Here is a 24,979-nt window from a genome sequence, read left to right on the forward strand (position 1 = left end):
AATGGATCCTCTGCAGTGACTGGGTGCCAAAAAGTCTAAACAGCTCATAAAAAACAAAACAGTAATCCACACGACTCCAGACTGTCAGTTAACATCATGTGAAGAAAAAACTGTTTATAAAAACAAATCCATCATTAATGTGTTTTAACATGAAACTTGCTTCCAAAGCCAAGTCCTCTGTCCATAATATTGCTTTCTCCAGTGAAAAGTTCACCTTGAGTCAGTAGAGAAATATGGGGGGGGGGGGGGGTTGCCAAAAGTGACGACTTTAAAGTTGAAATACCCTTATGATGGATTTGTTTCTTTCAAAAATGGAGCTTTTCATTTCACAAGACATTGATAAACTGGAGCCATGTGGATTATTGTGACATTTTCATCAGCTGCTTGGACCCTCAGTCTGATGGCTTGGAGTGAGTACACGGTCAGTGGATCTTCATTTTGAGTGAACTAATTGCTTTAAGTGTTTTATTGCTTTTTTTCAATACCAGATTTTCCGTCTAAGAACAAAAAAAAAATTGCAGCAGATGACATGCCATGTGTTAAACACCAGATGTCAGCAAAGAAAGGCCAACATTAACGTCACGCACAAGTCAATGATAAACAATAACTTGAGGAGAATCTATGACTACGCGTATACTGGGATACGGGATTGTCCTTACGTGTAAATGATTCTTTCATATCTTTTTTTTTTTAAGTGCTGAAATGCCTCCTATCGTGCAGAACTGGAGCAGTCCCAATAGCGACCATCAGCTCCACTTGGTTAACTGTACCAAGGCAGTGGTGCATTCTCGACTATAGATTGAAACACAAGTGGAGGATGTTGCTGACCGCTCTACCCCTCCCACAAAGCCTGTGTCCAGCGCCAGCGCCTCCCCGCTCCATCTGAGTGATGAGAGACCGTTCAGTCGCTCTCCTCTGAACACACCCTACCCTCAGACGGGACACACCTGGGGAGAGGTCATTTCAAAGCGGGAATTAATTCGACATGGAGCATTTCAGCAGAGAACAGTGATATTTCTGCGGTCTGCGTTGAAGAAAATACTGGAATGACTTGTGCGCGGAGGAAAACAATGACGGAGGACGTAAATATTTACATGCCCTTCTTCACAGCAGTACTGCTCGCCGTCGACTAAACTCGGAAACCTACAGCGTGTGCATTTAAGAGACTGCGAAGGAACTGCGATGTTTACACGTACAAACAACGACTGAAATAAAAACACGGGCGGGAAACGAATCATCCTGCCGTAAGATCGTGCTATAATTCTGTTGAACCGGACTGTGAGAGTTTCTGCAGGTTTGCGGGACTGTCATGCCGCGGGCATCATCAGATCTGTTCCCTACCTGAGGGAATCGAGGATTACTGGTGTCTTGGCAGAAAATATTAATTATGACCTAACTGGACTGACATACAAGAAGTTTTGGAATGTAACACGCAGTGTTTTAGATGTTTTGCCGCCTTATAAAATTCCAAAATAATTTTGCGCGTGCAAACGGAGGATTCTAAAGAGTAAACAAGTGACGTTACACGAGTCAGCTGTGAATTATATAAAAGTTAAACGTTTTGTAAACTACAGTTTACAGTTGGGAAATTGGATGAGAAATGTACGCAGCGGAGTCAACTTTTTAAGTAATTTTATGAGCGTAATCGTATCCCAAACGGTCGTTTTGCGCTCCTTAACCCTCTATACGTTTTAAACAAAACAAAACAATTTTTTTGAGATATTTGTGATGTATTTATACATGGTAATGTGATAAATAACGACAGTACAGTGTTTTATTGATGCACCGCCCGATACAAACGTCGATGAGCAGCTGTTGCTATGGTTACCTACGCAGAAGCGATTTCCGTTCGCGCACGTAATTTTTGTGGTTACTGAAACGTTATTCGAACGCTGTTGAAACATATAAATGCTTGTGTAAAAATACATTTCTAAGATTCATGCCTTAATTAGGGGGTCGTACATCCCTCAAACCTCCCTCTTAGTTCACACCCTGTGAATGAGCACTTTGTGAAAAAGATTTTACTGAAATGCCACTCGATGCAAGTTTTTGTAATTTTATTATATAAATTCACATCTTAATGTAAGTATATTTTCTCTGTCAGCTTAGAGATGACAGGTGTAAGGTGAGCAGAAGGACTTTTAAAACACTGTTCTCCAATAAACTTTACAGGAACACTCTAAGACTTATTTTCATTTTCATTTGTTTCTTACGAAATGTAATCTCACGTACAATTAAAAGACTTTTAATAGTTAAATGTGAATTCATTTTGAAAGTAGGCCCAGTCTGAAGGCCCCTTTCCAGGGTGAGACTCTATAACCAAACATGGGAGCGAAGCAAACGAAGGCCGCGGGACAGGAGGCAGGAGCGAGTCCTCAGAGCACAGGATGGAAACGGACCCCAACGAAAGAGCGAGGAGACATCCTTACTTCTATAATGTTGAGGTCAGGAGACAAACTGAGGAGCGGTGGGACTCCTCCTCCATACCAGCGGCGCATTGGGATGATACAAGAGATGATGCTGATGGCAAAGCAGGGGAAGCACGATGAGGCGACAGAGATGCTGAAGACTCTCCGGCAGGTACACATACCACTCCATGATTCTTGTATAGGTTAAGGCTGAAACTCAGTTAGAGGTAGAAATTTGTCAGAGTTCTCTCTCTTGAGTTCTTGTCCACCACCAGTTGAACATTAGCTCTGTTATCAATTTGTGTGTACCTCCCAATTTCGTAAACAGCACTTAAAGAGCTTTTATTCTGGCAAATATTGTCCTGCAAAGCCCTGGGGGACCAGTCTTTTTTGGAGGCTCCCTGTGGTAGTAGTGAGATGTAATGTCCAAATGGCAAGAAATCAGATCACAAATATAAGAAATTATGTTGCTGCTTTTTGTTTGCACATGTCTGGCCAAAGCGTTGGACTCATTGACCTGATTTGTTATCTGTGCTCCATGCAGAAACCCCACTTTGCTTTACAGCAGAGAGAATCATATGTTGTATTTTTGCAATTGGTGTAAGTTGTGTGTTGTGTTTTTGTTTTTTTTTATTTTGTAGGATGTCTTAAGATTTTAATTCTTAATGCATAATTATTGTTTGTTGTGATTGATGATTATGTGATATATGGCAAGACCCCTGCAATAGTTTCCCAGCTCTATAGATTCTGCATTTCACAGAATTCAGTGCTGTTGAGACAGATGCCCGTTTTACAGTCCTGTGAACCTGTGAGAACAGACACCGCTCAAGCTGGCCGAAGAGTAATACTGCACTGCATAAACACCAACTGTTTACTTTGGGTAGTGATTATGGATGCTGTCAGTAAGCGCAATGCTCTGCTTTATATCGAATGGTTGTCTCAGATAGCTAGTGTTTGATGGGTATATGTGGCCAGAACTCTTGCCCCATTACTATTTTTTGATCCAGCTTTCCTCAAGAGAAACGATCATCTTATGGACTGGAAGGTCATTTTAGCAGGTCTGCTGCACTTTGCTTCTGTGGAGGATTTTCTGCATATGGGCAGCAGGGCTCAATAAATCAATTAATGGGCATTTCTAATCCTCCATAGGTAGTATTAAATGAATTGTTGTGCAGTGATGAAGCAACAGGTGGGTGCGGAACAAACTGCAGGATTTGTTCTCAAAAGGACCTTGTGAAAAAGTATATAATATACTTTAAAAGAAGATACTTAAGTGCAAACAAATGTAATGTTTTTGGACACTTTATTGCACATTATTTACAATCAAATGAACTTGTATTATAGTTTAAATGTATATTGAATGCAATTAATTAATAACTTATTTTTAGACCTACTCTTTAGTTTACCATAATGCTTGATAGTAAATTAGGACACCTTACTATATGTTAAATGTGCAATTTAGTACATTTAAATTAATTAATTTAAATGTAATATCAAATATCACACTTAAATATATTTAAAATTATAATCAAGTACTTTACATGTGCAATATTATTTTTCAACACATCAAAATAAGAGTACTTCTTTAAAAATGTAATGATGTAAAATGCACTTTACAGCTTTTAATTAGATTATTACAAAGTGCACTTTAAAAGTGTGTTAAGAAACATGAAATTGTACCCTCTTTAAGTACACTTAAGTGGCCTTTTATTTGATTAATATTACATTATTTCCAAGTACAGTTTCTTTAAAAATATACCTTTACGATTTGAAGTACACTAAAAGTGCACAATTAAGTGCACTTCTTTTTCACAAGGGGCAGATTTTTACCCCAAGTAAATGTGAGATTTTTGCTGAAATGCATTTGCAGTGTATCCTGCAATGAGGGTTAAAGCACATAATGAGCAAGAGAGTCAAAGGACAGCGTCTCTTGTCCACTGGTTACCAAGTGTACCTTGTTGCCCGGAAACCATGAAAATGGATGGGCCTTTGATTAAATGGAAATCGATTAATCAAGATTCTGCTCCATAGGGGGATGATAATGATAAACCAAGGCTTATGCTCAGCGTGCACGGTTTAGGTCCAGGGTTTTATCGAGGGAGGGAGAGAATTTCAATAGTTTATCGTGACATTAAAATTATTCATCCTTTTTCCTTAACAAAGACTAACCTTATTCACTTTGTCATACTAATGATTATTTGTTTCATTCTCACCCTTCCATTTCCCGTTGGTTCACTGTTAATTATTTAGCTCTGGCTGTAGAGCCCTCACCCCCACACACATTTGCAATTTTTTAAATTGCTGATCCCACTGCCTGCCCTTTTCCTTTACAGATTTGATAATGTAGATTAACTTATCCATCAGTTTAGCTTGTTTTAAACAGTTAAAGGAACTGTTTTCTATTTTTCTTTGCTGACAACAAAGTCTTTTCACTTTCTAGGCCCACATTTTGACATTTCATTTAAATGATTTCAGGAACACTGAACATCATCATTTGGAAGCGTATATAAATGTTACATGCACATTTACATTTATGTGAATGTAAATATTTATTACAAATAAAAAAGCTTCATAGATGACATAAAAATTTCAAAATAAGGAAATAAGCTTTAAAGGTAAAGTTTACCCAAAAATGAAAATTTGCTCAAAATGTACTCTCACACACGCAATGCAAGATGTACATGAGTTTGATTCTTAATCAGAACAGATTTAGAGAAATTTAGCATTACATCACTTGCTCATCAATGGATCCTTTGCAGTGAATGGGTGCCGGCAAAATGAGAGTCCAAACAGCTGATAAAAAAATATCACAGAAATCCACAAAGACTCCAGTCCATCAGTTAACTTCGTTAATGGATGTGAGAGGACATGGGGGTGTACTATTTTCATTGGGGGAAGCATTATTATGGATTGTGGACTCATTTTTTTTTTAGCCAGAAGCAACCGTTTAAAGTTAAAAAGTCTTAATGATGAATTTGTTTATCACAAACATGCAACTTTTCACTTCCCAAGACTTTAAGTGATAGAAACGTGTGGATTACTTGTGGATTATTGTGATGTTTTTATCAGCTGTTTGGACTCTCATTCTGACGGCACCCACAGACTACAAAGAATCCACTGGTGAGCAAGTTATGTGATGCCAAATTTCTCCAAATGATGAACAAACAATCTCATCCACATCTTGAATGGCCTGAGTAATTTTCATTTTGGGTGAACTATTCCTTTAAGTGTGATCTGCTGCTGTAGTCTGTAGTTCTCATTCTCTTGACCTCCCTGTATTGTGTCTTTTTTCCAGGATCTGGGAATGGAGTCAACCTCTCTGGACGATGTTCTCTACCGCTATGCCAGTTTCCGCAACCTGGTGGATCCCATTACCCATGACCTCATTATCAGCCTGGCCAAATATATTCACTGCCCAAAGACGGTAAAGTGCTTCTGTGATTCGTGACATGCACACACCTAAACACACGCTCACACACTTCTGTTTCCCATTTCTGTTCTATTTCTGTACATTTCTCCTATGTTGTGTTACGTTAATATTTAATGAAAAGTGCCTTATAGCACTGCCTGGACGGCACAGCAGATAGACTTGCAAAATGAAACTGTACCATTCCAGTGCAGTGAGCATTAGGATGAAACCCAGTTGCTTAAGCATGTGTGAGTCTTTGTGTGAGGCAGAAGCAGAGATGAAGAGAGCGGAGAGGGTAGAGGCAGAGGGAGGTGTATTCGTGGATGAGTCACACACACTAAAGACCAGTCAGCCCTCTTTCAAGACTGCTGCTGCTGCTGCACTTAATGAAGCAAGTCAGGCACTATACCACACCACTAACACCCTGCTCAGCTCCTATAGAGAGCTGCACAAACACCTGACCTCCACCAAAACAACAAGGATGCTGCCGATTGTTTTCTTTACACTGAGCTCATCACATCTTCTCTAACAAAATGTGGTTGTGTAAGTCTCATGAAATCTGTCAAGAAAATGGTTTTATTTCACCCCAAAATCAAAAGAAAGAAATAAGAAATTATATTTTGCTTAAAGAAAATGAAGTCTGTTTCTAGGACCATTAAGATTTTTTTGTGTTGTGTTGTTATTTTTATGGAAATTAAGTGCACTTCCTCTCTCGGTGCTTGTTGTCAGAATGCAAAAACGATTGATTCTCATTAACATAATAGGGAAAAAATAGAAAATAGAATTTATGTAGGTTATTACTGTATTATGTATTGTAGATATTATTTTACTTTATATTAATCAAAGTATTCTGGAAAACGTAAAATATATAAAAAAAATAATGAGCACAACCGTTTCCAACAATGATAATAATAGGAAATGTTTCTTGAGCAGCAAATCATCATACAGTGGGTATGGAAAGTATTCAGACCCCCTTAATTTTTTCACTCTTTGTTATATTGCAGCCATTTGCTAAAATCATTTAAGATCATTTTTTTTCCCCGAAAAATATTGACAGAAAAACACAGAATTGTTGACATTTTTGCACATTTATTAAAAAAGAAAAACTGAAATATCACATGGTCCTAAGTATTCAGACCCTTTGCTCAGTATTTAGTAGAAGCACCCTTTTGATCTAATACAGCCATGAGTCTTTTTGGGAAAGATGCAACAAGTTTTTCACACCTGGATTTGGGGATCCTCTGCCATTCCTCCTTGCAGATCCTCTCCAGTTCTGTCAGGTTGGATGGTAAACGTTGGTGGACAGCCATTTTTAGGTCTCTCCAGAGATGCTCAATTGGGTTTAAGTCAGGGCTCTGGCTGGGCCATTCAAGAACAGTCACAGAGTTGTTGTGAAGCCACTCCTTCGTTATTTTAGCTGTGTGCTTAGGTTCATTGTCTTGTTGGAAGGTGAACCTTTGGCCCAGTCTGAGGTCCTGAGCACTCTGGAGAAGGTTTTTGTCCAGAATATCCCTGTACTTGGCCGCATTCATCTTTCCCTCGATTGCAACCAGTCATCCTGTCCCTGCAGCTGAAAAAACACCCCCACAGCATGATGCTGCCACCACCATGCTTCACTGTTGGGACTGTATTGGACAGGTGATGAGCAGTGCCGGGTTTTCTCCACACATACCGCTTAGAATTAAGGCCAAAAAGTTCTATCTTGGTCTCATCAGGCCAGAGAATCTTATTTCTCACCATCTTGGACTCCATGCGGGCTTTCATGTGTCTTGCACTGAGGAGAGGCTTCCGTCGGGTGACTCTGCCATAAAGCCCCGACTGGTGGAGGGCTGCAGTGATGGTTGACTTTCTACAACTTTCTCCCATCTCCCGACTGCATCTCTGGAGCTCAGCCACAGTGATCTTTGGGTTCTTCTTTACCTCTCTCACCAAGGCTCTTCTCCCCCGATAGCTCAGTTTGGCCGAACGGCCAGCTCTAGGAAGGGTTCTGGTCACACCAAACGTCTTCCATTTAAGGATTATGGAGGCCACTGTGCTCTTAGGAACCTTAAGTGCAGCAGAATTTTTTTTGTAACCTTGGCCAGATCTGTGCCTTGCCACAATTCTGTCTCTGAGCTCTTCAGGCAGTTCCTTTGACCTCATGATTCTCATTTGCTCTGACATGCACTGTGAGCTGTAAGGTCTTATATAGACAGGTGTGTGGCTTTCCTAATCAAGTCCAATCAGTATAATCAAACACAGCTGGACTCAAATAAAGGGGTAGAACCATCTCAAGGATGATCAGAAGAAATGGACAGCACTTGAGTTAAATATATGAGTGTCACAGCAAAGGGTTTGAATACTTAGGACCATGTGATATTTCAGTTTTTCTTTTTTTAAAATCTGCAAAAATGTCAACAAGTCTGTGTTTTTCTGTCAATATGGGGTGCTGTGTGTACATTAATGAGGAAAAAAAATGAACTTAAATGATTTTACCAAATGGCTGCGATATAACATAGAGTGAAAAATTTAAGGGGGTCTGAATACTTTCCGTACCCACTGTAAATTGATTTCTGAAGTATGAAGTAATGGCTGCTGAAAATTCAGGTTACACTTTATTTTACAGACCAATACTCACTATTAACTAGTTTCTTATTATTATTATTATTATCATAGATGTTATTAGCATATTGGCTGTTTATTAGTACTTATAAACCACATATTAATGCCTTATTCTGTATGATCATATTTTAGATCCCTTTAAGTTTACCTATTAATCTAACTATTAATAAGCATCAAATTAGAAGTTTACTGAGGGAAAGCTCTTAGTTAATAGAGAATATGTGTTCCCTATTCTAAATTGTTACCAAAATTCAACTAAATGTATATATTTACACAAAAATGTATAATTTATTTACTTATCATTTATTTGTTTACTTTCTTTAGATTTTATGGTGAAATATGACCTGGACTTCCATCCATTTTTCACACCATAGGAGAGGGCTGGAGCCTATCCCAGCATCTCAGGCAACAGGCAGGGAAACACCCTTAACAGATGGCCAGTCCATGACCTGCATATTATTGAGCATATTAGTGAGAACCAGCCTTAGAAACATGCATATGCAATAACTTTAACTAAGCAGACATAATGAAATGTCAACTAAAAGTGGGGAGAGTGAGAGTTCAGACAAGAGCGTAAGGTGACATTTTCTCTAAGTGATGTTATTGTAAGTAGCAGTGGAGCGAGACAAAGTAGAGACGAGTTTAGTGATGTGACGAAAGAAAAGCTGTGCTGTCTGTTGCGCTCTCAGAGCTGGCAGAGCCCGCTGGGCGAATGATTACATTGCCAGGGGACCCACTGTCTGTCTGCAGGGGGGTGCGCACTAGAGCTGACCAGCCATGTGGCACTGTTAATCTCACCGGCAGCAGCCACTAGGCTTTACTAACACATAGGATGTGTTTTCCCGACATCTCAGTATCCACAGACATAGTTCTATCTCTCATCCCCTGCAGAGGTCAAGGCCTGGTGCAGCGGGGAGATGTGATGGCTGGATTGATTTACATATTGATGTTTGCAGTGCAGATTCAGACACCTGAGCACAGACAATGTGTCCTTGGTGAAATTCTGTGTTACTGTTAGCTTGGATTCCTGATAATAACAAATGCCATTTGGCCCAGGGTAAGACCTATAAAAATGTGGTCCTGATCCTGTGAATTTTATAGCCGACTCTGCGTGTTGAGACATTTTTGTAGGTTTTTAGATGGAGCCACAGTTGAGGCAAGTGTTAGTACTTGAAACTAACCTAGTCATGTATGAGCAGTGCCCTCTCATTCACTCAAGTGCACTGAACCTCATTATTACCTGAAGCAAATCAATGTAATTCCAGTAATAAACCTCTGTACATTTCACTTGTGATTAACGTGACAAGACAAATTTACTGTTAATGAACAATAAAAAAAATCTCATAACCAGGATTTCAGCTTTGCAGCTCATAATAATGAATTGAAATGTGCTCCAATATATCCTGCATTATTTTATACTAAGTATTTTAATATTTTAAATGCATTTTTTTTTTAAAGATTTTATTTTTGGCATTTTGCCTTTATTAAGATAGTGTAGAGTAGACAGGAAGCAAAGTGGGAGAGAAATAGAGGGGGGCGGGATCAGGAAAGGTACCCAACCGGGATTCGAACTCGGGACACCCACAAAGCAACATCGTTATATGTTTTGAATTTTTAATTATTGTATCAGCTTTTGTCATTTTTATTAGTTGCTTTTTTTAATAAATATCCTTCTGTTTAGCTCTAATTTCAGTTGTAGCATTAGTTATGTTATCACTTAAGTTTAAGTGATAACGAAAGGAAATTTTCGCAATTTGGCAACTAATTTTGGCAACTTGGCAACTAATTTTGTTAGTTGCCAAGTCAGAATTTTAAGTTTGTTTTTCCAATTAGCATTTACATTTTATTTTATTTCAGTTTTATTTCTGTAAACAAAAATTATTTGTAACATTTTAGTTAACAGTAACAACACTGATTGTATATCGTAGCATGTAGGTTCAGATTTAATTAGGGATGCAGGATATATTAGTTCCATATTATAGACATTTTTTACATGTATTTTTAAATTAAATTCATAAGTATCAATTGGTATTTGATATTTAAATAAATTTAGATTATCACTGCAGTCATCTTTGAATTCATATACTGTAGTTTATTATAAACAATCATCAACATTAAATATAATCTTTACCAAATCTCAAAATGAATATCCATTTTCATACTAAAATTAATCCTGAATTCACAAAATAATATAGAATTTGAGAATATTTATTAGCCAACTGTTGGTTATCACCCAGAATTGTAATATTAGTGCATCCTTAGATTTAATTATTGGCAGCCCTGCAGAAATATGCAGCACTTTTCTTTTTTGGTAATTTATGTGTTAAAGAATGGCAGAAATAGTTTCTGTCTAGAGGAGTGTGGCAGTTACTTGAGGCAGTGTGTGTGTGTGTGTGAGTGTTCGTGTCTCTCTGCAAATTGGATTGCTTTAGGCAGTGATGAATGTGAGTTAAAATAATAAAGCTTTCCAGAGATGGCCATACTGTACAATACATCAATTTGTCGCTAATCCATTACATGCTAATGCATTTTACCAAATCACATGCATACGCACTCACTAACCTCAGATGACCTAATGATAGAGCCAGACTGTGTTTGTGACATGTCGGTCAGTCCATATAGCTTTGCTCCTCTGTCATCATAAATGTTAAAGAAATTAGTATTTTACCTTGAGGGCTCAGATATCCTGATCTTCTGACAGTTCCCATTAACTTGCTTGTGTGTTACAGCTTGATTGATGTGGTTTCTCACTCTTTCTTTGTCAGGAGGGAGATGCTTTGGGTGCCATGGAGAAGGTGTGCCGTCAGCTGACCTACCACCTGAGCCCCCACACCCAGTGGAGACGGCAGGGGCTGCTTAAGAGAAAGCCTCAGGCCTGGTGAGAAAGCAGAGCTGATAAGCAGAGAGGGGGTCTCAGATTTAGGCAGTGAGGGCATATGCTGCCTTACTTTCCTCAGAACAACATGTTGTTGTTTTTTTACACCTCAGTTTACAGCGCTTTTCTTTTTGTTTCGTCCTGACTCTTCTCTCTTCTCAGGGTTCCCACAGTTATGAAAAATGTGGTAATAGATTAATATTTGTAATTTTGTTTAAATATTAAAAGTGGGTAATTCTATAGTCAATATAAATTTTTCTAGTTATCACATACACCAAAAGTTTGGGGTCGGTAAGTTTCATGATCTCTTTTGCTCACAAAGGCTGCATGTATTTGATCAAAAAATGAATTAATAAATGAATAAAAGGAATACAAAAACAGTAATATTGTGAAATATTATTACAATTAAAAAAACTTTTCTTTTTTCATTCATTTTAAAATGTAATTTATTCCTGTGATGAAATTTTTTGAACAGCCATAACTCCAGTCTTCTGTGTCAGTTTTCAGAAATCATTGAAATATGCTGATTTGGCACTCAAAAAACATTTATTATTATTAATGTTGAAAACAGTTGTGTTCCTTAATATTTTAGTAGAAACCATTTTTTCAGTATTCTTTGATGAATAAAAAGTTTGAACGAACTGCATTTTTTTTAATAGAAATCTTTTGTAACATTATAAATGTCTTAACTGTCACTTCTCATCAAATTAATGCATCTTTGTATATTAATTTCTCAAAAAAAAAAAAAAAAAAACCTTGCCGACCCCAAAACCTTTGAATATATGCTGTATTATCTTATAATTGCTTAATATATACTACATAAAATATTGAATATCATATAAATAATAATAGTTTAAAAAGTCATATAAAAGTAATGAGCTCCTGTTATGAATAGTTGTTCATTCTCAAATATTTGTTATCTTTTCTGTATGTTAAACCTTGCATGCAAGTAGGGTTGCAAAGGGGTGGAAAATTTCCAGTAAATTTCCGGAAACTTTCCAAAAATCTTTGGAATATTCAAAAAAAAATCCTGGAAAGTTTTCTAAATTTATGGAATATTTACAAAATGTACTGGAAATTTTCCACCTTTTGCAACCCTACATGCAAGCCATATTAATGTACAATATGTGAATCATTCTTTTTAACTGATTCTTTTCAATGAATCAATCACATGGCTTCATTAGCAAAGTCCTTATGGACATTTATGTCAAAATTTGTCTTTTTCCATTCTTTTTCGGGCTTCTTTTCTTTTTTCTCTTTTTGTTTCTTTTCTTTTTTTCTGTCTAGGTCTCTCCTGCCACATAATTACTTTCATTTCACATGAAAACATTGCATTTAATGCTACATTATAAATTACATTGATGCCCGTATCCTTCAGCCCACATACAGTAGCCTAGTGGCTCACAAGTGCCTCACTTTGTTCATTAATTAAAGTGATTTGTTGGCTTAAAAATAAAAGGCTTTCCGACTTTGCAGAGCAGGCAGTCAAAATGAATCATCACTTTGCCAGTTGTTTGTCCATGTACTGATTCGTCAGCACTTAGGGATTAATTACGCTTTAAAAACCGCACAGCTAATGGAGCGTTTTATTTGAGGATTGGGTCCTACGGTTCTGATATCCCCAAATTGTTTTAATACAGAATATCTCGTATTATATCTCCAGAACAGCTGCGTATACCATCCAAATCTCATCACCTGTGAATTGCTCCTCAACGGGGCTTTCAGTGGTTTCCTCTCCGTCCATTGATGATAAGAGCTGTGTTTATTCTGCAGAGTGAGTCAGTGAAGGAAAGAGCAGCCTCCCACTGTGTGCCGTGTGGTTTTTTGCTAACACATGGTTCTGTGGTGTAGACTCATACTTATGTGGCTCCTTTCCAACTGCCATTAATATAGTCAAAACACAGACTGTGTAATGTGTAAATGAGGAAATACTACGCTGTATTTATTTCCTGTGTCAATGGATACACTTTAGATTAGCTGACGCCTTTATTCTGTTCCCTAACTTATGTGTGCAGGGATAAAACAGCTGAAGTCCCCTACCGCAGTTCATTCACTGCATCAGCTGCTGTGGTTAAGCTGGAATGTGAAGGCATGTGTTCTGCGTAGACCAGATTCGATACCTTCTTCCTTTTATCCGCTCCGGTTGTGTTGTCTAATCTTCACCTGGTGCTTTTTGTTGATGGAGCACTGCTGTTTGTCTGAGTCACACCACACACGGTTCTTTATTTGTTACGCTTATGTTGTGTACTGTGGTGTGGTGTTGCAGATGTGAATGCAGCTGTTGGGGTTTAAAAAGGGAAGTGTTTCTCACATAGCGTTCTCACCTCTCCTTGGGTGTGTTGTCGATACTTGTGTGCCTCTAAGGGTCTCCTTATTCTCTGTTGAAACATCCTCAAGCGCTTTTGTTTGATCTGCTTGAACTATGAGCTTACTGATGTGATTTCATCAGATCGGCAATAATGGGACTGTCCTGGGGAAATAGGAGTTCAAATAAGTTCACAGCCTGAAGGTGCAAAAAGGCAAGGAAAACAAGCTCAACTAAAATGACAATTATGTCACTATTTTCTTAAATTCTTGTTTTTTTTAAAAATCTGATTTGAGATGATATGATTTTCTTTCTTGTATGGATTGCAAAAAGAGTAGCTGAATAATCAAACTGCACATTTTTTGCCGAGATATTTTTTTATTAATTTTTTTATGAACATTTCTAATTCATACAAGCCTCATTTCTGTCTTTTTTTTTTAAAAGTTTGAAAAAGTGTTCTATATTTTCCTCTGGAAAAATTTTAATTCAGTAGTGTCATTTTGTTATTATTTATGCTATTATTATACTGATTAATATTTTAAAATAGTTTTTATTTTCATACTTTGTTTTCATTTTAAATTCAGTATAAGTTTTAATTTTATGTGCTTTTGTTGTTTTTATTAGTTTTTCTAATATTTCCATTTAGTATTATTTTATTTTTATTACTTAATTTTTTTCTTCTTTTTTCAGATTTAGTTCATGTTCCATGGGCAACTTACATTATTTCATTTCTAATTTTCAAGGTTTTTTAAGTTGAAGTTGTTAATCTAATATTAATATTTTATTTTACTCCTCTATTTTAATGAACAAAAACATTTTTTACATTAAGTTAGCAATAACAACAGAGAAATACAGCCAAGCATTCATAACGATTTTATTTTTAACTCTCATCATTTTATGTCTTCTTCAGTTGCCCTTCTCTTTCTCTCTCCCTTAATGATTCCTCCCTCTCCGCTCTAGTAATGGCTAAGTGCTAACATGACCTTAACCTCCTCCACCGGTCAGAGTGAGACAGTCTCTCAGACAGGTGTCCCATTTTCTCTGAGAGAATTCACAAGTAACAGATGTTGGGCTGCGGTACGTGTGTGTTTATGCGAGCAATGCATTACTCATAGTGTGTGTGCAATTAAATCTATGTGCCTCCATGCAAATATTTACACTAAAGCTAGTTTGCAATTCTACATATGACCGGAGGAAATTATACATCTGCTCCAGATGTGTTGATCTGTTTGTTTATCCAATAACATGCATTTAATGTCAGTGTAAATACATACTGTATTCATATTCTGCCGCCCGCCTCCGCTCACTCAAGCAGGCTGCGGCTCACTCTAGGCCTCCGGCCTCTGCTCACTCAAGGCCGCGGTGTGTGATGCTGTTTCATTGAGAAAGCGAAACTACTTTGTTTGGCCTTCCAAAATAGGACACAACTAGAAATCATGTTTATATCACATTTATAATGGGTTTTATGTTTATGTTTTGTCGCTCCGGCCAGACAGGTCATCACAGTATGGTAAGGGGCGTAAGATTTCCGTCACATGCTTGAGGCATTCGGCTAATCACAACACGCTGGATAGCTGGCCAATCAGAGCACACCTCGCTTTTCAGAACGATTAGCTTTGTAAAAATCGACGTGTTTGTGAAGGATGGTGCTTTGTGAGAAACAATAATGTACAGTTTGTGGAAAATAATGTGTTTTTTGAACCTTAAACCGCATAAACACATTTCATTACACCAAATACACAAAATAATGTTCTTTTTAGCAACGTCATATGACCCCTTTAAATCTTGTTCATTAGCATAAGCTTGCGCTGTCACAATGCCAACAGTATCGCCCACTCTCACTGAATAGAATATATTAGTCGATTGTCAAATTGTTAAATGCAAATAGAACAATAGATATCTGAAAGCTGTATTGTTATGCAGTTGCGTAAACAAAAAAATATTGTTAGGAGTATTTGGATTGCTTCTTCAAAACAAAACTGCTTAAGTGGAATCTGATATGCCATAGACCTACTACATGGCCTCTATTGTTTCATGAACTGAAATGTGAAACGCATTGCCCTCGTCTGGAGACCCTTTAGTCCATAACAAGCAGCTCGCGGCTGTCAGGAGCCAGTGAAGAATTTCTTCCTCATTTCAACACAGACAGACCGGAGCTTTCTGGATCATCGTGTCCAGAGGCGACCGTGTTTTATCTAGCTTTAGCATATGATCTGCCTCCATAACACCCACATTAATAGCAAACACACTGGTATTTGAGTGGAGAAGAAAGATAGAGAGTTATGTTAAACGAAAAAGGGATTTGAAAATGTAAAACAGGAGTAGAAGAGGGTGTGGAATAAGGGCTGTTGTGAAATCATACTGTCATCTCTCAGGCATGTCTGCTGAATTCTTTCTGCCTTCTAAATTTTCCCTCCTATTTTTCATCCCTCTGTTTTCTCCTCATATGATCTCTTGAGTCATTCTAATGCTGCCTCTCCTCGACAGATTACCTCACAGTTCTGCCTTTTGCTAGATTTTCAATGGCTTAAGCTCTCGTTTCGAGCCTCTTTCTCTCTAGTCGTCTTCTTGTCCTCTTCTGCTCACACTCTTTACTGCCTGAGAGCAGAAACAGCAGGTTCTGAATGTGGCATGATGATGAAGTTGCAATAGGCTTTTGATATTCATTCCTTACAGCTTTCTGCATCTCTGGCTTTTTCAATTTCATTCCCTGTCTGTCTTTATTCGAGCAGTGACTTTGACGTTTCATTTGGCACATGGAAACCTGCCTCCAATTAGTGGTATCTTTACATTGATGCTTTTGTATTGATTTGCATAGCCGTCCAGACAGCTGTCATGTCAGAGTCATTGATGACTGAGAGGCTGAGTAAAAAAAAGCTTTTTGACAAAAGAAATTGCTTGAACTTAATGTTTAAAATTCACATAAAGTCACTACATAGAGAGCTTAAACAAATCTGCTGGCACTTTCCATGAATAGTATACAAAATTGGGCCTGAACATCATAAAAACAAAAGGTGGTGTTTCAGGTGTAAAAAAGTTATTTCTTATTTGTCACAGTTTTATGGTATTTTTTGCAATGGGGAAAATCATGACATAAGCATGTAGTATTTACAAAAAAAAAATAAAAATACATAAAATCTAAACTAAAAAAAACAGTTTAACAGATTATGTCAAAAGCTTGACATTTTGTATGATTAGGATATAAAGCTAAAATAATGGGGCACCAAAGTGTACTGCATTGTTAGTGCACACATTCAGTTATCCTTGCCTCCACTGCAAAAGAGGGTTTATTTCAGGATTTATTTCAGTGATGGTAATCCTTCATTTTGCTCTGAAAGTCACAGTGATGACCTTTCATCAGTGTGTTGGAGAATAGAGCAGTATAATGATAGACTCGGCACTTAATTGGTCATAATTACCACACTTATTATCCAAGAGTCTTCAATATATCATTGGAGGGTCTTAGGCCATTTTTATTTGACCTACATTCACATTTTTATATGTTTAAAAAATGTATCTTATGCTCACCAAAGGCAATGTTTATTTGATCAAAAATACAGTGTGAAATATTATTAAAATTTAAAGTAGTGTTGTCAAATGATTAATCGTGATTAATTGCATCCAAAATAAAAGTTTTGGTTTACATTATATGTGTGTGAACTGTGTATATTTATTATGTATATATAAATACGCACACATACAGCATATATTTAAAAAAAATATTTATATGTATATATGTACATTCAATTTATATCATATATAAATATATTTAATATATAAACGTAACATATTTTTCTTAAATATATACATGCATGTGTGTGTATTTATATATACATAAAACATATACACAGTACACACACATATATCAATGTAAACAAAACGTTTATTTTGGATGCGATTAATCGTTTGACAGCACTAATTTAAAGTAACTCTTTTCTATTTAAATTTAAATTTATTCCTGTGATGCCAAAGCTGAATTTTCAGCATGGTCATTCAGAAATCATTCTGATATGCTCATTTGCTGCTTCTTATTATTTATTTTAAAAACTGCTTAATATCTATTCAGCATGTATTTGAAATAGAATTGCTTTGTATTGTTATATTTGTTTAATGCGTCCCTAAATGAAAGTATTAATTTCTTTATAAAAAATCTTTCTAACCCCAAACTTTCGAACAGAGATATATATTCCAGCAATGTAAATTATGGATTGAAGTCATTCTTTTTCTTATACTGCTCTTTATGTTCAATAGAAGACTCATAAAGCTGAGTTGAGTGTTAGAGTTTTCCTTTCTCTTCCTTTCTTTTTCTCTGTGACAGAATGTGAATGAACTGTAACAAAGCAATACAGTATGGCGCATCTCTGACACCTCCCACCCACCTGCTGCTCTTCAGTTTGATTGTAATTGAAAGGGTTTATTTCTGTATAGCTGAGAATAAGGAACTTCAACCTCACTGTCTTAATTCAAACCTTTGTTCCGATCTATCACCCTAAAGTAATAACCTGATTTAATTACATCCACAGGAAAGACGATGCAACGGAAGGATTTTTCACAGCATACACCTGCTGCCAGATCGAAAATAAGTAGTGTGAAAAAAAGAAAAAATGCAAGTGTAGAAATTGCTGCAGAAGTAGAAAATGTAGAGTTGCTCATCATTCTCTTTGTTGCATTGTGCTGCATTAGTGTTATTGAAGGGGCGATTTAAATTTTAGATCAATTATAAAGCTACTTAAGTAAATTAAGCATTAAGTAGATTGCTAAATCTCTGATTACGCACAGCCTTGTATATCCTTTCCTGCTTTCCAAGCAGTCAAAAGCTGCTTTGGTGTCATATATTGCATATGAAAAACAGTAAAGTGACCCTAAGATCATATGCAACCAGTGATTCCTCAAATTGGAGCGTTATTCAAGCAATTTTGGCATTTGAGAGATTTTTACAAAAACCTAAGAGCAGTGTAACAGATATTATGTACAAGTTTTAGAAATGTTGCTACTTTTCAAATTGTTCTCTAAAGTCAAGTGGCAGATACCATTTTGCTAAAAGATAGTTTTAATATTTCTGCTTAACATCCCTCCGTCGTTAATGAGAACATTTGGAAATGATCAAATGCAGAGGAGAGAATGTAAGTGGGTCAGATGCATTCAGGGGGAGATTGCTGAGAGAGGGAATGGCTTTTTCTCTTAAAGAGCGTGGGATTCGGGATCCTGGCCAGTAATATCAGGAGAGTTGATATCCTGTTCTGGTTTAGCCATTTCCTTGACTTTGCTGCTGTTTTATTTGCTAGGTCAGTGACAGGATCAGAGCGGGGCAGGAAATATATCATTCAGAATGAGCATAGCATGTCAAATCAGGATGGTTATTATTCCTCTCTCTTCCTCAAATGCCAGTTCAATAAGATATATGCATGTCCTGGTGTGAATTAGCGCCGGCCACATTATGAATTAGTATTCTCGCTGTTTCTTTTCTCGCTTTCACTCTTTCTCTCTTCACTCGCACACTGGCAAGCTGTGGTGGCACACTGAGCTTATTATGAGTCTGCTGCATGTGCATCAGTTAAAGCAATTCATTTGTTCTCTTTTACTTAATAAATCAGCTCCTCTTCCTGCCTTCATCTTCTGTTCCCCACTTTCAATTCTCGTACTGTAGGTTCTTAATCCATATTTGACAATAACAACTGACATCATGATTAAATGAACTCTTAAATTCTATGCTGTTCATATTTCAAGGGGCTGTTTTGAATCTGTAATGCATTTACAGAAAATTAATCCTTTCAATCAAGTCTCAATTTCCCTCAATAAGTCTTTGAACGTCTCTGAGTTTTAATAAAATGTTAAAGCTGGTATGGGTTTCAAAAATTAAGCTGAATAGACTATTCTTTTATTATTATTACTATAAAATTTAGTTCCTCAACAGTTCCTTTGCGCTCTTCTTGTATAGGGCTGGATAATTTAGTTTGTTCCTGCCCTACATTTCTTCTTTAGGCACTAATGACTGTTACAATTACTGTAGCAATTTCAAGTACTTCCATTTGTAGAAATCTAGTACCACATTAGTATGGGCGGAAATTCTAATAATTATAATACATTTTATACAATGTATTTTGTTGCCACAGGAAATGTCCACACTAAAAGGTCTTATGTCAGACATCACAGGGTTTGGAAGAGTCCATTTAAATATGTGAGCAGAGCTGTGGTTTATATGTAGGGTCCAACACTAAGTTGATGCCACACCTGCCAATGTCAGTGAATTAAGATAATTAAATGACCAATGGCCATAAATATTCATGTCATAATAATGTATGTAAAAATAAACTGCATTTTCCATTATTTTTAATAAAATATTATCTGAATTATAATTAATTTATTAAAATAATTTTATATGTGTATATCATTTTATTTTATATTATTTATAATTATTTATTATTATTTTATTTTATATCTATTTATTTGCAGTATTTCAGCAAAATTGCATGTTAAAAAAGCATGAACGAGACATAATGTGATTCTATTTCTTGTATCTTAGAAATAGAATCTTAATTTAAGAACTTAAGAAATCCAATATAGTCAAGCTCTCTCTCTCTCTCTCTCTCTCTCTCTCTCTCTATTTATATTTTTGAATATATTCAAGGTAATTGATTTAAAAAGATGCAAACATAAGTCTATTAGTTAATAAATTTATTGTACTTTTTTTTTATTCTTTAATGTATTTTTTTATATAATTATCAGCTCAGGGCCAGATTATAGTTTTTGCCACTTATATTTCAGTTCCTAATGAAATTACCAGCAAATGTGTCCTAGTTTTAATAGTGTACTGCTAGGAATTTAAAATCTTTCCTTTGGTTAATATTTACTCTCCTCTGGTTCTGATTTATAAAATTCAATAAAAAGTTAATTCCCCCACCCCCACACACACATTCTTACTCTCTATCTGCTTCTTTTTCTCTTTCTCAGTCTGAAATCAGTTCTTTCAAGCCCTCCCTCCGGTGGGACGTTAGATCTGTCTGGCATCCCTCTTGGAGTGAAAGACATGGAGCGTCTCTGTGCTTACCTGCATCACCACGCATCCCGCATCGGCAGCCTTGAGCTGGGCTTCACCGAGCTCACAGACGATGCCTTCCTTCTGCTCCTCCCTACGCTGACATCTCTTCCCCGCCTTGAGACTCTGGCCCTCAATGGCAACAGGCTGACCCGTGCCGTGCTCAAAGAGCTCACAGACATACTGAAAGACCCAGACAGCTTCCCCAGCGTCACCTGGATCGACCTGGGGAACAACGTGGACATCTTCTCCCTCCCACAAGCATTTCTGGTGAGCCTGCGTAAGCGCTGCCCCAAACAGGGCAACCTTCCCACCATCCTTGAGTTCGGCGAGAGCCAGGCCAGCGAGCCAGAGGGCCGAGTGGATGAGGACGATGCAGATGATACAAACAGGACTGAGAGTATGGGAGAACTCAGATCTGAGGTAGAAGAAGAGATTGACAGTAAGATGGAGATCGAGGACATGATGGAGGAGTTGCTGGACTTTGACAGGGAGGTGCAAGGCAAGGAGGACGAAGACGACAGTATGTGGACCTTGGAGGAGCAGCGGCTGGTAAAAGATCCAGTTGCAAAGCAGAGCAAAGAGAAAAGGGCATCCAAAGCAGAGGGAGAAGAGGACTTACAAAGCCAGTCTTCCCATCTGTCCTGCTCCAGCCAGTCACAGCACTCTTCTGGAGCCATCGAGCCTCTAAGACAAAATTCTGTCCCTGACCAGTTAGCGTGTCATTCGAACAACCCTACCTGATTGTCTAATTTGATTAGATGCTGGTCCCTTTAAGAAAAAGAGAAAGCGTGACAGGCTTGTTTTCAGACTGGGTTATCCATGAAGTCATGAAAGGTTTTATAGGGTTGACACTCACAGCAGTTGTCTGTTGTTGCAAAGGAGAAATTAATCACTTGTGAGGTTAAAATAAATCTAATATAGCTTCTCATTCAGGTTTTTCCCTTCACTGTCAAGTAAATTTATAGATCCAGTCACAAAGGGTGCAGAGGATGTCCAAAGCCAGTCATCCCATCCGTCTTGCTCCAGCCATTCACAGCATGCTTCTGGAGCCTTTAAGAGAAGATTCTGTCTTAGACCAGTTAGCATGTCATTCAGAAACCCGACCTGATTGAAAACACTGAATCTGTAACCTTCGTCCCTTTAAGAAAAAGAGAATGGTGGAGCGTGACAGGCTTGTTTTCAGACTGGGTTACCTATGAACTCATGGGATTCAGCAGGTTTAATAGGGTTGACAATCATGGCTGCTGTCTGTTTTTGCAAAGAAGAAATGAATCACAGAAATAACAAACATACCTTCTTATTCAGGTTTTCCCATTCACTGTCTTAAAAATGTAAAATATCCAGTCACAAAGTGGAGCAAAGAGAAGGCGGCGTCCAAATCCAGTCTTCCCATCTGTCTTGCTCCAACCAGTCACAGCACTCCTCTGGAGCCATCGAGCCCTTAAGAGAAGACCTTGTCCCAAAACAGTTAGCATCATTGAGACAGCGCACCCTGATGGAAGCCACTGTCTAATTTAATTAGTTAAAGTCTGTAAACTTTGTCCCTTTAAGAAAAAGAGAAAGCAGGACAGGCTTATTTTCAGACTGGAGTCATGGGATTCAGCAGTTTTTTTAGGGTTGACAATCACAGCGGTTGTCTGTTGTTGCAAAGGAGAAATGGATCACTTGTGAGGTACAAAAATATCAAATATACCTTCTCATTCAGGTTTTCCCCATCACTGTCATAACCATGAACCTCTGTGTGCCTATGTGCCTGTTCAAAACCCTGCTGGAGAAGCGTGTGTGTGTGTGTGTGTAGGTGCACATTTAGATCAGTTAAACATGCTGGATATAAGCAGATTGGCTTTGCTGTCATGAATTGGTGTGTCCATCTATGCATCTGACTGTCGCAAACATCATGTTCTCTCCAGCAGTTGAAAACAACCTAAATTCTATTCAGTATCGTCCAATGAATATGCATGTCCCGGGTGTCAGGTGGATGGGACGCAGATGAGATCATATTAAGTGCCCCTAATTTATACAGTGGAAAACCAAAATATCTTGTCACACTGTTGGCCCAAAACAATATGTTTGTTTGATAAAGAGCAGCGGGACGGAAGCCAAAGAGAAAAGACTCACTCCACAGAAAAAAAGAACGTGTCTTTGGCTATATGATCGTATATTATACTGTTATTCTGTTGTTGCTGCTTGACATGGATTTTGAAGACAATGTAAGGTTTCTTAGCTCAGTTCTTTAGAATAGATACTTAAAACAAAAATGATATAAAGGTTCCATCTATTTATCCACTGTTATTAAATGATAAAGGTATTTCATATTATAAACATCTATGTAGTGCCTAATTATATATTACATTATTCAAATGTAATTCAAACTAGTTCTGATATGCCAGTAAATGAAATTATTGTTATAATGACAGTGTATATTGATTAGACTGATTTGTCTTAATGGAAAACATTATTTAAAATTACTTAATTGAGAATTAGGATTTATAATATCCATTTATACTGTACTACTTTGTATATTATTATAATGCTTACATGCAAAAATCTTGTTGAGTGTTTTTTAAGTAGTATTATCTCCCTCCCCAAATGATGGTTTATAAAATTAATTAATTAAGCCTAATTGCTCCTGTAATAAAGTTAACCAATATATTTCAGATTATCATGTCATTTTATGGTCACCGGGTAGCCTCAAAATCTCCTGCTGGTTTTCAAAGCCATACTTCTAGACACGTTCTGCCATTACTGAAAGGGAATTATATATTGATAAAAGTGCACTGAAGAGCTGTGATCAATGAATTTTGTCTGTATTTCTGTATTCCCACAATGGTTAATAAAGAAAGGAGAATGCTAGGAATGATAAGGAACAGCAATATGTGTATTTGATTATTTGTAAACAAAACAAAATGTATTTGACTGTTGGCATCAAAATCAATAAACCTTTAACAAACATACAATTCATTTATGCATTAACCCTCTATGGTACGCATTATGTTCTAACCATGAAATATTTTTTTAAATAAGTTTTTATTACATGAAATAGCTTCAATTATACAAATCCAAAAAAAAAATGTAAAAAAATTTTTTGGGGGGGTATTTAGGAAAACGTTGCCATATGGCAACAGTGTACCACAATGGAAAATGACCAAAAAAGTAGTTTTTCTATTAAACTATGATTATCTTTTCTATTTAAATTGACATTTCTTTTAGATATTGATAGATTTTTATACTTGGGACTCATGCAAACCAAAAGTAAGTAGGTTCCTATCATTTAACCTTCAAAATAGTACTTAAAAGTATTATAATAATGCTTGCAAACGGACAAAAAAATTCGCTTTTGTACCATATATGCATATCAAATTCATCAACTTTTTATTGTTTTACATCCACAAAGATTCCAACAACAAAAACAAGTCTTTTTGAAAGTATTTTATACAAGTTAAGTAAATGTATGGTAGCATGGAACATGCACTAATACCATGTAGAACATGAAAACATAAGATTCAGGTATTACGATAGGGGGCTCCCTGAAGTAAAGTGAAACGTGAAAGTTGTGACATTTGCCAAGTATGGTAACCCATACTTGGAATTGGTGCTCTGCATTTAACCCATCCAAGTGCACACACACAGCAGTGAGAAGTGAACACACCGTGAACACACACCCAGAGCAGTGGGCAGCTATATATCCAGCGCCCGGGGAGCAACTGGGGGTTCAGTGCCTTGCTCAAGGGCACTTCAGCCATGGGTATTGAGGGTGGAAAAGAGCGCTGTTCATTCACTCTCCACCCACCGACAACTCCTACCAGCACCGAGACTCAAACCGGTGACCTTTGGGTAACTAGTCCAACACTCTGACTTTTAGGCCACAGCTGCCCCTCAGTGTGGGTTTTCCCAGTCCATCACTGTGCACATGTCTCAGTCCAACTCAAGTCACATTTCATGACATCCCATGAAACTGCAAAAAGCAGTTCCTTTCAGCTGTGATGCAAAGGTGCAAGTCACATTTGCTGCACTTCATGCGGACGATCCCCCTGCAGCCAGGGTATTTGCACTTCCCTTTATTCTCCATGACAGGCCAAGTCTGCACTCTTCCTATTGCACTTTCCATAAAATAAAGCTGTATTCATTTTCTGAAATTAAGACATAATTTTGTTATTTATACGTAAATACAACTATACTACAATAAACACTTCAAATCATTAAATAACTGTAATGATTTTATTGATGCTACTATCTATAAAAAATCCCAATGGGGAAATACATTACTGCAATTCCACTGTGGTACAGTGTTGCCATATGGCAACACACCTATTTTTCCATAGTGGTACAGAGTTGCCATATG

General features: G+C 37.2%; 1 protein-coding gene across 1 annotated transcript; it reads left to right on the forward strand.

Moving 5' to 3' along the window:
- Positions 1-641: 641 nt before the first annotated feature.
- On the forward strand, positions 642-23,510 carry LOC109103555 (leucine-rich repeat-containing protein 75A-like). Its single transcript, XM_042739543.1, has 5 exons — positions 642-1,244; positions 2,277-2,580; positions 5,704-5,832; positions 11,184-11,296; positions 20,550-23,510. The coding sequence occupies exons 2-5, from the start codon at positions 2,326-2,328 to the stop codon at positions 21,376-21,378; spliced, it is 1,326 nt and encodes a 441-aa protein (XP_042595477.1). The 5' UTR covers positions 642-1,244; positions 2,277-2,325; the 3' UTR covers positions 21,379-23,510.
- The last annotated feature ends 1,469 nt before the right edge of the window (positions 23,511-24,979 follow it).

Source organism: Cyprinus carpio, chromosome B15 (assembly GCF_018340385.1).
Source record: "Cyprinus carpio isolate SPL01 chromosome B15, ASM1834038v1, whole genome shotgun sequence".
Lineage (NCBI taxonomy): Eukaryota > Metazoa > Chordata > Actinopteri > Cypriniformes > Cyprinidae > Cyprinus > Cyprinus carpio.